The sequence below is a fragment of the Triticum aestivum genome, chromosome 4A (genome assembly GCF_018294505.1).
Source record: "Triticum aestivum cultivar Chinese Spring chromosome 4A, IWGSC CS RefSeq v2.1, whole genome shotgun sequence".
NCBI lineage: Eukaryota > Viridiplantae > Streptophyta > Magnoliopsida > Poales > Poaceae > Triticum > Triticum aestivum.
The window spans coordinates 575,964,025-575,974,150 of record NC_057803.1 but is presented as its reverse complement, the minus strand read 5'-3'; the positions used below and the strand labels follow the sequence as shown (position 1 = coordinate 575,974,150).

Genomic DNA, 10,126 nt, shown 5'->3' with positions numbered 1-10,126 from the left:
CTCACCGCCGCGTGCCCCGCGCCCCGCCACCGCTCGCCGAGGCCTGCCACCTCGCGCCAAACCGCGAGCGCCGCAGGACACCGCCGCCTGCCGCCTAGATCCGCCGCCCGCGGAGGAAGGGGAGTCGGGAGAGGGAGTCCCCCCGCCGCCGCCGTCTGCCACGCGGGTTTCACCCGGCGGCGGCGCGAGGAGGGGAGAGGGAGAGGACGGCCGCGGCCCTAGGGTTGGAGAGCCCCCGAGTCGCCCAGGGCGGGGGCGACGCGAGGACGTCAAAACATGTCTCTGTCCTGCAACCTAAACTTACATCATAAGTGCTTCCCGAGTTACAAATGTGAAGTGATAAGTTACCATTTTTAGAGAAAAGGGAAATGGAACATGCTTTCATCCTTATAAATATTTAGCTTTTTCAGAAAATATGCTACAAGAATTTGATTGCAAATAGGTTGATAGTGGCTGTAGGCAATAATATTGACCACGTGATGTTGTTACTGCTTGTTACATCGCATTTCTGATTATTTGGTAGAATGGATTCTTGGGTTTGCTTTCATGTTGTATTGCTACTACTATGAAGTTCAGTTCTTCTGTTCATGACTTCAAATTTGTAGAATTGAATGGCGACTCCTTATTTTCAGAAAGAAAAACTCTTACTTATTTTGTAAGCAAGTGCACTTTTCAAATAACTACTAACATGATTCTTAACTGTGTTATTTGACATATTTTTATAGCCAGTTTTATCCTATTGAACTTAATGTTATATGAATTTGTTGCACCATGCCCAGGAAACAACTTTCCATGTTATTAGTTGAGAGTGACTCATGGGGCTTAAAGATGGACGTCCCCTTGCGTACTAGATTTTTGGAGATGAAACAGAACGGGTGTGAATCGGTGTTCCCTCAAGTTATTCTCCTTTCATTGGCTGATTCAGACAAAATGAAAGCGGAATATGGCGTTCATTCTGTCATCACAAAGCCTCTGAAAGCAAGCACACTTGCAGCTTGTCTATTTCAATCGCTTGGTATCAGTATCACACAGGCAAACAATGAGAAGAAACATCATGGCCCGGACTCTCTTTATGGGTTGCTTCTTGGAAAGAACATCTTGGTGGTTGATGACAACAAGGTAAACCTTAGAGTTGCTGCTGGTACACTGAAGAAATATGGGGCAAAGGTGGAGTGTGTGGAGAGTGGAAAAGATGCCCTTGAGCTTCTGCAAGTCCCACACAAGTTTGATCTCTGTCTAATGGATATTCAGATGCCAGAGATGGATGGGTAAGCTTATATGCTATCAAACTATTAAACTTATACATAGTAAACTTGAGCATATTTGTTCTTACATCTAACCCTAAAACTCAACACACAATCAGTCCCAATTTGTACAAGCACAATCACATGACAACCTGTTTTTGTTGAGTTATATTTCTGTTTCTTCTTTCATGTCAGTAATAAGTTATAACATGTATATATCTGACCTGAAAAAACATGTATATATCATCTTGATACCAATGGCTGATTGGGAATAGTACCAAATTCCAAGCTATATATGATTGAATGTGTCGCTTGAAATCTAAACCCCTAATTAGAGGCTTGTGTTCTATCTAATACTGTAGTAATTACAACACCATGTGATGATTGTAATACCAAAGCTAGTATACAAAAATATGTGGTGATTCCTTGTAAATCCTCGTATTTGCGTAGCCATGGCCTCGTGGGTGTTTAACTTGAGTCAATATCTCTTGTGTAACCAGTACAGTACATATTGGTTGCACACGTCTCGTTTTAATGGTTGCACACGTCTTTGTACCTGAGTCAATATACCACCCTTGTGCTTCTCTTTAAAGGAATACACGTATTTTTGATACGCCAGGTTTGAGGCAACCCGGCAAATACGGGCAATTGAAGCAAAGGCACATGAGCAGACCGACAATGCTGATAATTCAGAAGCGGGTAGCGCAGCAAAGAAGGCCCAATGGCATCTACCGGTCCTGGCAATGACTGCCGACGTTATCCAGGCCACTCATGAGGAATGCACAAAGTATGGAATGGATGGCTACGTCTCGAAACCCTTCGAGGAGAAGCAGCTCTTCAAGGCAGTGCAGAAGTTCTTGGGACCTAGCACATCCAGCTGACAGCAATCTGCGCATTCGGGTGTGTGCATTGACTGGGAGAAACTCTGACTGAACGGAGGCAGCTATGTTTTGTGCGGTCCTTTAACGGAGGATGCATTCTGATTCCGGTGCTGCCCGCGGTCGCGGCTTCTCCGGAGTCCGCGCTACGATCAAGTTCGTGGCGAGGCGGGCAGCCCAGAGAGGTAACAGAGCTGTACATGTATTGTATTGGCAGGCCCTGTTTTATTACCGTAAGCTAGGAGAAACGTATGCCAAAGGGCGAGCGCTGCGTTGGGCGCTGTTGGGGAGCAGCATTGTGTACTGTACTGTACGCGTTGATCTAGAGCATAGTTTTTGCTGTACAGCTTCCACGGTTTTTTCTGCTACGGTCTGCGGTTGACTTCACGGCATGCGGACATGGTAAGGCTGGGAAAGGATGAGATTAATTTTTGGCTGTTTTACTCCGTACTGGAAATGTGCCGGTATGTGTGGGTTAAGCTGATGTAAATGGCTCGATTGCATTTCCATGTGGATATGTATTGGGGAGAAATAATGAATCGATTATGGAAGTGTGTTGGGAGGGAGCTGTTGAATCTAACTCTCAATGTTTATATCTGCTTCCATTCTGTTCGAGTAACGATTTAGAGGAAATGTCCCTCCAAAGTATCCGTTTGCAAACCCTAGATCCATGCGGGGGAGGTTCACCATCTTTTCATAATGAATGAGAGGAGCTAGAATTCACTGGCTTTAGATCACTAGAACAACAATTTGCGTTTACAAGATCCTTGCTAGAGCGAGCTCGGAATTTGTAGATTGTAATGCTAAAAGGAGATGAGCAATGAGGAGCAAGAGATTTCCGAATAAGAAGGATGAGCAAGAAATTGTGGTTACACCAATTCAAGATGGCATATTCTCACCATGTATAATTTCCTATGAATAAGGAGCTGTAATAAACTAGTTAGAGAGGGCACGAAACAATATTCGACATTTAAGTAGTAAGCTATGTAGTGCCTGGTACCTTTTGCAAATTAAGTTGCTATGCCGACGAAGCCCCCAAACTCCTCGATGCGAAACTGGATGTTGGTTTACTGGAAAGATGCAGCTAAACATGCGCCGCGTGAAATGTAATGCACTAGACACATTATGTGTGCGCCTTAAGATCTATCTGATCGGCGCCTTAATAATAATATTCGAGATGGTAGGTCAGTAGAGAATATCTTTGTTTTCATCAGAAAATAAAAGAAGGAAGGTTTTATTGGTTGCTCCCTAACGCAAGGATCGATCGAAGCAATGCACTCAGAGTTTGAGCCCTCGAGTCATCTTGGATTGGAACGACTGGGTACCCTGCAACTCAAGTGGCTTCCGCTGATCACTACACTCTCTAGGTACTCTGAGTTTGAGCATAGCATAAAACGGACACCGCACATCGGCTGAGAAAAAATATACTCCCTTAACTTTGTATTGAATTCGAGACACTTATTTTGGGACGGAGTGAGTATCACAGCAGACCGTAGCACGTCACTGCTACTCCCTCTATTTAGTTAGTAGTGATCTAAAGATCTTATATTAGTTTACAGAGGAAGTATAAAGAAAGGTAAAAACTAGTATTATAGTAAGGGCCTGTTCGAGTCCCTCCGCTCCACGAGGCCGCTCCCGGAGCTGGCGGAGTTCCAGCTAAAAGTTGTGGAGCGAGCAAACACGTACTCCGCAGATTCTTAAATTTTAGGGAGCGGGTGGACTGCCGAACAGCTCCTAAATCTCACTGAAACCACTCTACTCTGCATTTCCAAGACCAGCGCCGTTGTCTTGAGTACTGTAGTAAATCTCACTGAAACTCATCCTGCTCAGGCAAGATCTGGTGAGAATCAGACACAGGGGAGTGCTCAGAGGAGCTCGTGCTGTGGCAAGCAACTGGTGAGTAGAGAGTATTGTTCATGACCTCCTGAGAGCAATTCACAAAAAAGAACAGTGTATAGCATGCACGTGACAGTCACTTTTCAAAGAAATATCATGGGCACAATTTAGTATGCTCTTCTTCACCCACACCCAGACGTGTGTTCTTTCTCCAAGCCTACAACATAAGGAGAAAGGCAGTAATGCTTCCATGACACCAATTTTTCTGTCATGTCATCTCATGAGGTGCTATTGCGCTAGCATATGCATTAAACTTGGACAGTGGCTACACCAGCTAATCCTATCAAGAAATAAATACACAACAAATCCTGCTTCGGAGAACGGCCAATTCGAATTGTGCCGCGCATGGATTTGTAATTTTTTGGCAGGATAGTTGTTGTATCTTCTGAAAATGCCCATAACGGCAGTGCAGCCACATGAGCAATTCTGCTTGCAAATACTTCCACATAGTAACTTTTCCTCGCACAAATGCTTGTTTATGCTCAAACTTGTGTCTCGCTAATTGGACTGATGCAAGTCTACAATCACACACACTCAGACCATTATAGCACGGCAGGAGGCTGCCTTCACAACCAAATCATAGTTTAATACTTTAAATCTTAGGAATCTCCTGTTTTTATAATTCAGTTATCTACTACTGCTTGAATCTTGTAACTTCCAGGAAAGTTGCTGCTATAATATTGTTCCAAATCAATCAACAACAACAACAAAGCCTTTAGTCCCAAACAAGTTTGGGTAGGCTAGAGGTGAAACCCATAAGATCTCGCAACCAACTCATGGCTCTAGCTAGCTCTTTCCAAATCAATACAGCATACAAATTTGACTAACTACCTACAAAGGGAATATGGTTACAACTTTCAGAATTGTGCAAAGTCATAAGTCATAACACTCCAATGGATATGCATAGTGCCCAACTTAGTAATTGCTAAGAAAAAAGACCCAAAATCGTAGCAATGCAAAATTATGCATGTTTAGATGTCCTTTGGTTTTATCACGTGATGCGGGCTGGTATGACAGATCGGTGACTATGAGGTGAGAAATAGATGCTTTTGTAACCTTCACTACCTTATCCTAATCATTCTCAATCTCCAGTAATGATTCCCTTTAGTCCCCAGAGCTAGCACCATGCAAAAACTTGCTTCTCATGTTATAATTGTTCCAAGGAATATGGCTTCTGATGATATCATATTAATGTAAGGACCATTTATCTTTTACATAGACTAACATTAAGAGGCGGTTCCTAGAAAACCAAACTTTTTCCTATCTCATTGGCCAAAACAAAGTTACTTTGCCTTTTATGCACTGCAAAGCCATCAATGAGATCTTATTGTTCATTGCAGGTACCACTTCAATTCAAATTTTCCTTTGGCTGCACTTTTTGTTTGGAACAAAGAAAAGCATCTGCTACAGATAAATTATATTAGCTATTCTCACTCCTACATTCTCTTATCCTCATTAAATCCGTAAGCTGCGGTTTTCTATCATTAGATAATGTGCTGATTACCTGTACACTGTATTTGTGCAGCTACATCATCAGTGGGTGGCTTTGTACTTCTTGTGTTGATGGTGGCTACCACTCTATCTTTCACTGAAGACGAGATATAACAAAGAGATACATTTGAAGGTTGAAATGTTTAACAAGGTGAAATAACAGCAGCATACAATGTGGATCAAAGCCTTCCTTTGGCATCATGCCAAAACAGAACAAAATTCTGGGCTATCTTTAGTACAGCCACTTATAAAGAATGAAGTAACAGGATATTATAGATGTAATTCTGAACTAAATTCATAAGAAGCACATCTGCCTCAATTATTAAACATGTTTCTTCGCTAAGACATGGTGCAAGATTAAATCAGGGTTTTCGTGAGAAAGGTAAATTTACCAATCTTGCTTGAGCTAGGATGAAAATCCTCATTTGACAGATGGCCCAACAGGCATTGACAAAACAAACAAAGAGCTGATTTCTTTTCTTCTTCAATTAAAAAAGCAAACAGGATCTCCCATGAATTCTGAAACCTCGCTACGCACCCATGGCAGAGTTTTTGCCCCTCTTGGATGTTGAAGATCCATTCTCTACCAAGATCCTAGACAAAATGTCAGCTTGCTTAGAGTATCCTCCAGCTTTTAAGCTATCCATCAAAGCATCACAGCCCTTCTGGTCTACAACACCTCCTTTGTGCTTGATCTTGCAGAGCATGGAGTAGGCTGGCAATGTCTTCTCCTCAGTGTACAGGGCTTCCAGGACTTTGTCATAGGTTGAGAAGCTAACTTCGAAGTCCCGGTCCAATGCAAAATCAGCCAGCTTATGTGCCTCCATCACCTTGTCCTTCTGGCAAAGGGAAACAAGCAACTTGTCCAGATCAGGCATAAAGCCATTTTCCACCATCAGATTGACGCGACCAATCGCCTCCTCCACATGACCCCTCATGAAGAGAGCTTCCAAGATCTTATGTGCCACATCCATATTCTCAGTAACCCCCTTCTCGATCATACTCTTCATGACCCTACTTGCGGTCTGAACCCGGCCAGCATTGAAAAGCGACACCATGACAGACTGGAACAGAGCTGGCCTTGGTAAGTGACCATGCACCATCATGCTGTCCAATGCTGTCTTTGCATCAGCTGGCTCATTTTTCTTCAGGAAGCTATCAATAAGCAGTGCATGCGAATGGGGGTCAGTAGGGACACCACGGCGTGTCATAATGGCCAGAATCTCCTTTGCAGCCTCCAGTGCACCTTCCTTTGCATGCCCACGGATAAGACTGTTGAATGCAGACTTGTCATCCACACCTTTCTTCATCAGCTGCCTGAAGAACGTCTCAGCCTTGTTGGTATTTCCGTTGTTGCACAGATACTCGATCACTGGATTATAAGCCGATGCTTCCAGCACTGGACTCTTTGGGCTAAGCAGTGTGCCCTTCTCAAGAAGCTCATCGAGCACCTCCACAGCACCATCACACTTACCACCTGCACACAAGCTCTCCATCAGCACACCGTACTGCCTCGGGTCCAGCAGGACATGCTTGAACTGCCCGCTCTTCTTATGCACCTCCAATGCCCCATCCAAATCTCCAGCTTTGCACAATGTCGACACAAGCCTCAGAAACACCGATTTGTCCTTTGGCGTGAGTCGCCGCTCTGCCATATCCTCCACTACCTTCCGGGCCTCCGCAGTCTTCCCCTCGTCATCACAAAGCCCTGGCATCAATGCAGCAAACGTCTTCTCGCTCAACCTCAGCCCCTTCTCCCCCATCTCCTTGAACAACCCCACTGCCTCCTCAACCTTGTTCGCCTCAACATATCCCTTGATCATGACATTGTATGAGATTGAGTTCTGCTCAAAGCCAGCGCCCGGCATTTCATCAAACATATTCCGTGCACTCTCCATATCACCTGTCCGCACCCAGGCATTGAGCAGGGTGTTGTAGGTCGTCACATCAGGCGTCACCCCGTGGCCCTTCATGTCCCCAAAGACCCTCACGGCGGACTCCATCTTTTTGCACAGGCCGAAGCCCCAGATCAGCGTGTTGTAGGTGGACAAGTCCGGGACGACGCCGTCGGCGATCATGGCGTTGTAGATCCGCCTGGCCATGGCCTCGCGGCCGCGGCAGAGAATGGCCTTGAGCACGGCGTTGTAGGAGAGCGCGGTGCGGGCGATGCCCAGCTCGGGCATCAGGCGGAAGAGCTTGACGGCCTCCTGCGGGATGCCGGCCTTGCCGTAGGCGGCGACGAGGGCCGCGACCGTGGCCTCTTCAAGGGGGATGGATAAGGACGGCATGGTCTCGAGGAGGATGCAGCGGGCGTGGTTGAGCATGCTCTTGGACGCGAGGATCGGGACGAGGAGCGCGAAGGTGGCCGGCTCCGGGCGGAACCCGGCGCGGCGGTACGCGAAGCGGAAGAACTGGAGCGAGAGGTCGGCGCGGTTGGCGGCGGCCGCGGCGGAGATCACGCCGTGGACGAGCGGCGCCGAGAGAGTCGGGGAGAGCAGGCGGACCGAGTTCTCCATGCGGGTTGTCCACTTGCGGCGGCGGATCATGTGGAGGATCTTCTCGTGCAGGGGCTCCTCCTCCCGGAGGGCACGGGCCGGGGCCGACTCCAAGGCCTCTGCCTCCGTCCCCGGCGCGGCCGTTGCTGCCGGGCCTTGTTCCGGGGTCTCCACGGCGGAGACGGATGCGGGGGATACTGCGTCGATAGTGGGGGCGGCGGCGGAGGAGCAGAAGGCATGGCGGAGGTGGAGGGGGGTGGGGGCGTGGGGGTTGCCGGAGACGAGCGGGAGGAGGGGGATGCGAAGGTGGCGGCGCGCCATGGCTGCGGGAGGTTTCGGGGAACGGCAAAGTCAAGTTTTTTTTTTTTTTGAGGGAAACGGCAAAGTCAAGTGTGGGATGTTTTTTTGTTTTTGGAGTGACCGGAATTGTGTGATGGTGGGCTGTGTTAGCTGGGCCGACAAATGGCCTTGTTGTTGCTCTTTTTTTCTTTCAAAAATAGATCCACATGATGCTAAAAAAAATAGATCCACCTTCGAGCATAGTAAAAAAAAGTAAAAAATATGTTGGTTGTGTGTACGTAGTAGCGGTGAGTGACGTGTCGACGGTGGAGCAACGTCGCCCAAAATAAAAATGTTGTGGTTTTGTCCCCACTCTGGTGCAGCCATCATGGCTAACACGACACACATCGGATGTCAGCAATACGGGAAACGGGTCCCCTCGAGCATGTTAAAATGGGTCGGACTTGGAACCATGGGGCCCAAGAAGCAAGGTCCCAGGAGACAACGCCAAGGACCAGTGATCAGGCCTTTCCGAGCACATGCCCTCATCCAGCTCGAGCTGGGGCGATCTCGCATTGTTCACAACCCCTAATCTGTACAACCCCAACTTCAATGGCCAGGTTTTATAGTGTGATTGGGGTTGTTGATCGATTCGTTCAAGATGTCATGGTCGTCGGGGCCGAGATCGCTTAGAGGTTGCCTGCGTTGTCATCGGGATTGCCGTTGCCGCCATTGCTATTGACGTTCCCGCCATTATTGCCATCATCACCGTTGATACGTCTCCAACGTATCTATAATTTTTGATTGTTCCATGCTATTATATTATCAAACTTGGATGGTTATATGCATTTATATGCTATTTTATATAATTTTTGAGACTAACCTATTAACTTAGAGCCTAATGCCAGTTTCTGTTTTTTTCTTATTTTTGAGTATCGCAGAAAAGGAAAACCAAACGGAGTCCAATTGACCTGAAATTTCACGGAGATCATTTTTAGACCAGAAGAAGCCCACGGAGTACCGGAGATGGGCCAGAAGAGTCTCGAGGCCACCACGAGGGTGGGGGCACGCCCTACCCCCCTGGGCGCGCCCCTACCTCGTGGCCGCCTCGGGGACCCCCCTGACTTGATCCCAACTCCAACACCTCTTATATAACCCCAAACTTCCAGAAAGAAACCTAGGTTGGGAGTTCCGCCACCGCAAGCCTCTGTAGCCACTAAAAACCAATCTAGACCCGTTCCGGCACCCTGCCGGAGGGGGGAATCCCTCTCTGGTGGCCATCTTCATCATCCCGGCGCTCTCCATGATGAGGAGGGAGTAGTTCACCCTCGGGGCTGAGGGTATGTACCAGTAGCTATGTGTTTGATCTCTCTCTCTCTCTCTCTCTCTCTCTCTCTCTCGTGTTCTTGATTTGGCACGATCTTGATGTACCGCGAGCTTTGCTACTATAGTTGGATCTTATGATGTTTCTCTCCCTCTACCTTCTTGTAATGGATTGAGTTTTCGCTTTAAAGTTATCTTATCAGATTGAGTCTTTAAGGATTTGAGAACACTTGATATATGTCTTGCATGTGCTTATCTGTGGTGACAATGGGATATCACGTGATCCACTTGATGTATGTTTTTGCTGATCAACTTGTGAGTTCCGTGACCTCGTGAACTTGTGCATAGGGGTTGTCACACGTTTTCGTCTTGACTCTCCGGTAGAAACTTTGGGGCACTCTTTGAAGTTCTTTGTGTTGGTTGAATAGATGAATCTGAGATTGTGTGATGCATATCGTATAATCATACCCACGGATACTTGAGGTGACATTGGAGTATCTAGGTGACAATAGGGTTTTGG

General features: G+C 46.9%; 2 protein-coding genes across 2 annotated transcripts in view; one reads left to right on the top strand and one right to left on the bottom strand.

Annotated features, from left to right (window-relative positions):
* The window catches only part of LOC123087086 (probable histidine kinase 4), an 8,162-nt gene extending 5,460 nt beyond the window's left edge, over positions 1–2,702 (top strand). The window contains exons 10-11 of the mRNA XM_044508990.1: positions 780–1,268; positions 1,864–2,702. Coding sequence (XP_044364925.1) covers positions 780–1,268; positions 1,864–2,125 — 751 coding nt within the window. The 3' untranslated portion in view covers positions 2,126–2,702. The remainder of the gene's footprint in view (positions 1–779; positions 1,269–1,863) is intronic.
* Positions 2,703–5,690: 2,988 nt separating this feature from the next.
* LOC123087085 (pentatricopeptide repeat-containing protein At2g37230) lies at positions 5,691–8,383 on the bottom strand. The gene has a single exon (XM_044508989.1). It carries the CDS (start codon positions 8,323–8,325, stop codon positions 6,040–6,042), a length of 2,286 nt encoding a protein of 761 aa, XP_044364924.1. The 5' UTR covers positions 8,326–8,383; the 3' UTR covers positions 5,691–6,039.
* Between the last annotated feature and the right edge of the window lie 1,743 nt (positions 8,384–10,126).

Coding starts and splice junctions, on each gene's coding strand:
- LOC123087085 (XM_044508989.1), bottom strand. CDS start 8,325: ATGGCGCGCCGCCACCTTCGCATCCCCCTCCTCCCGCTCGTCTCCGGC.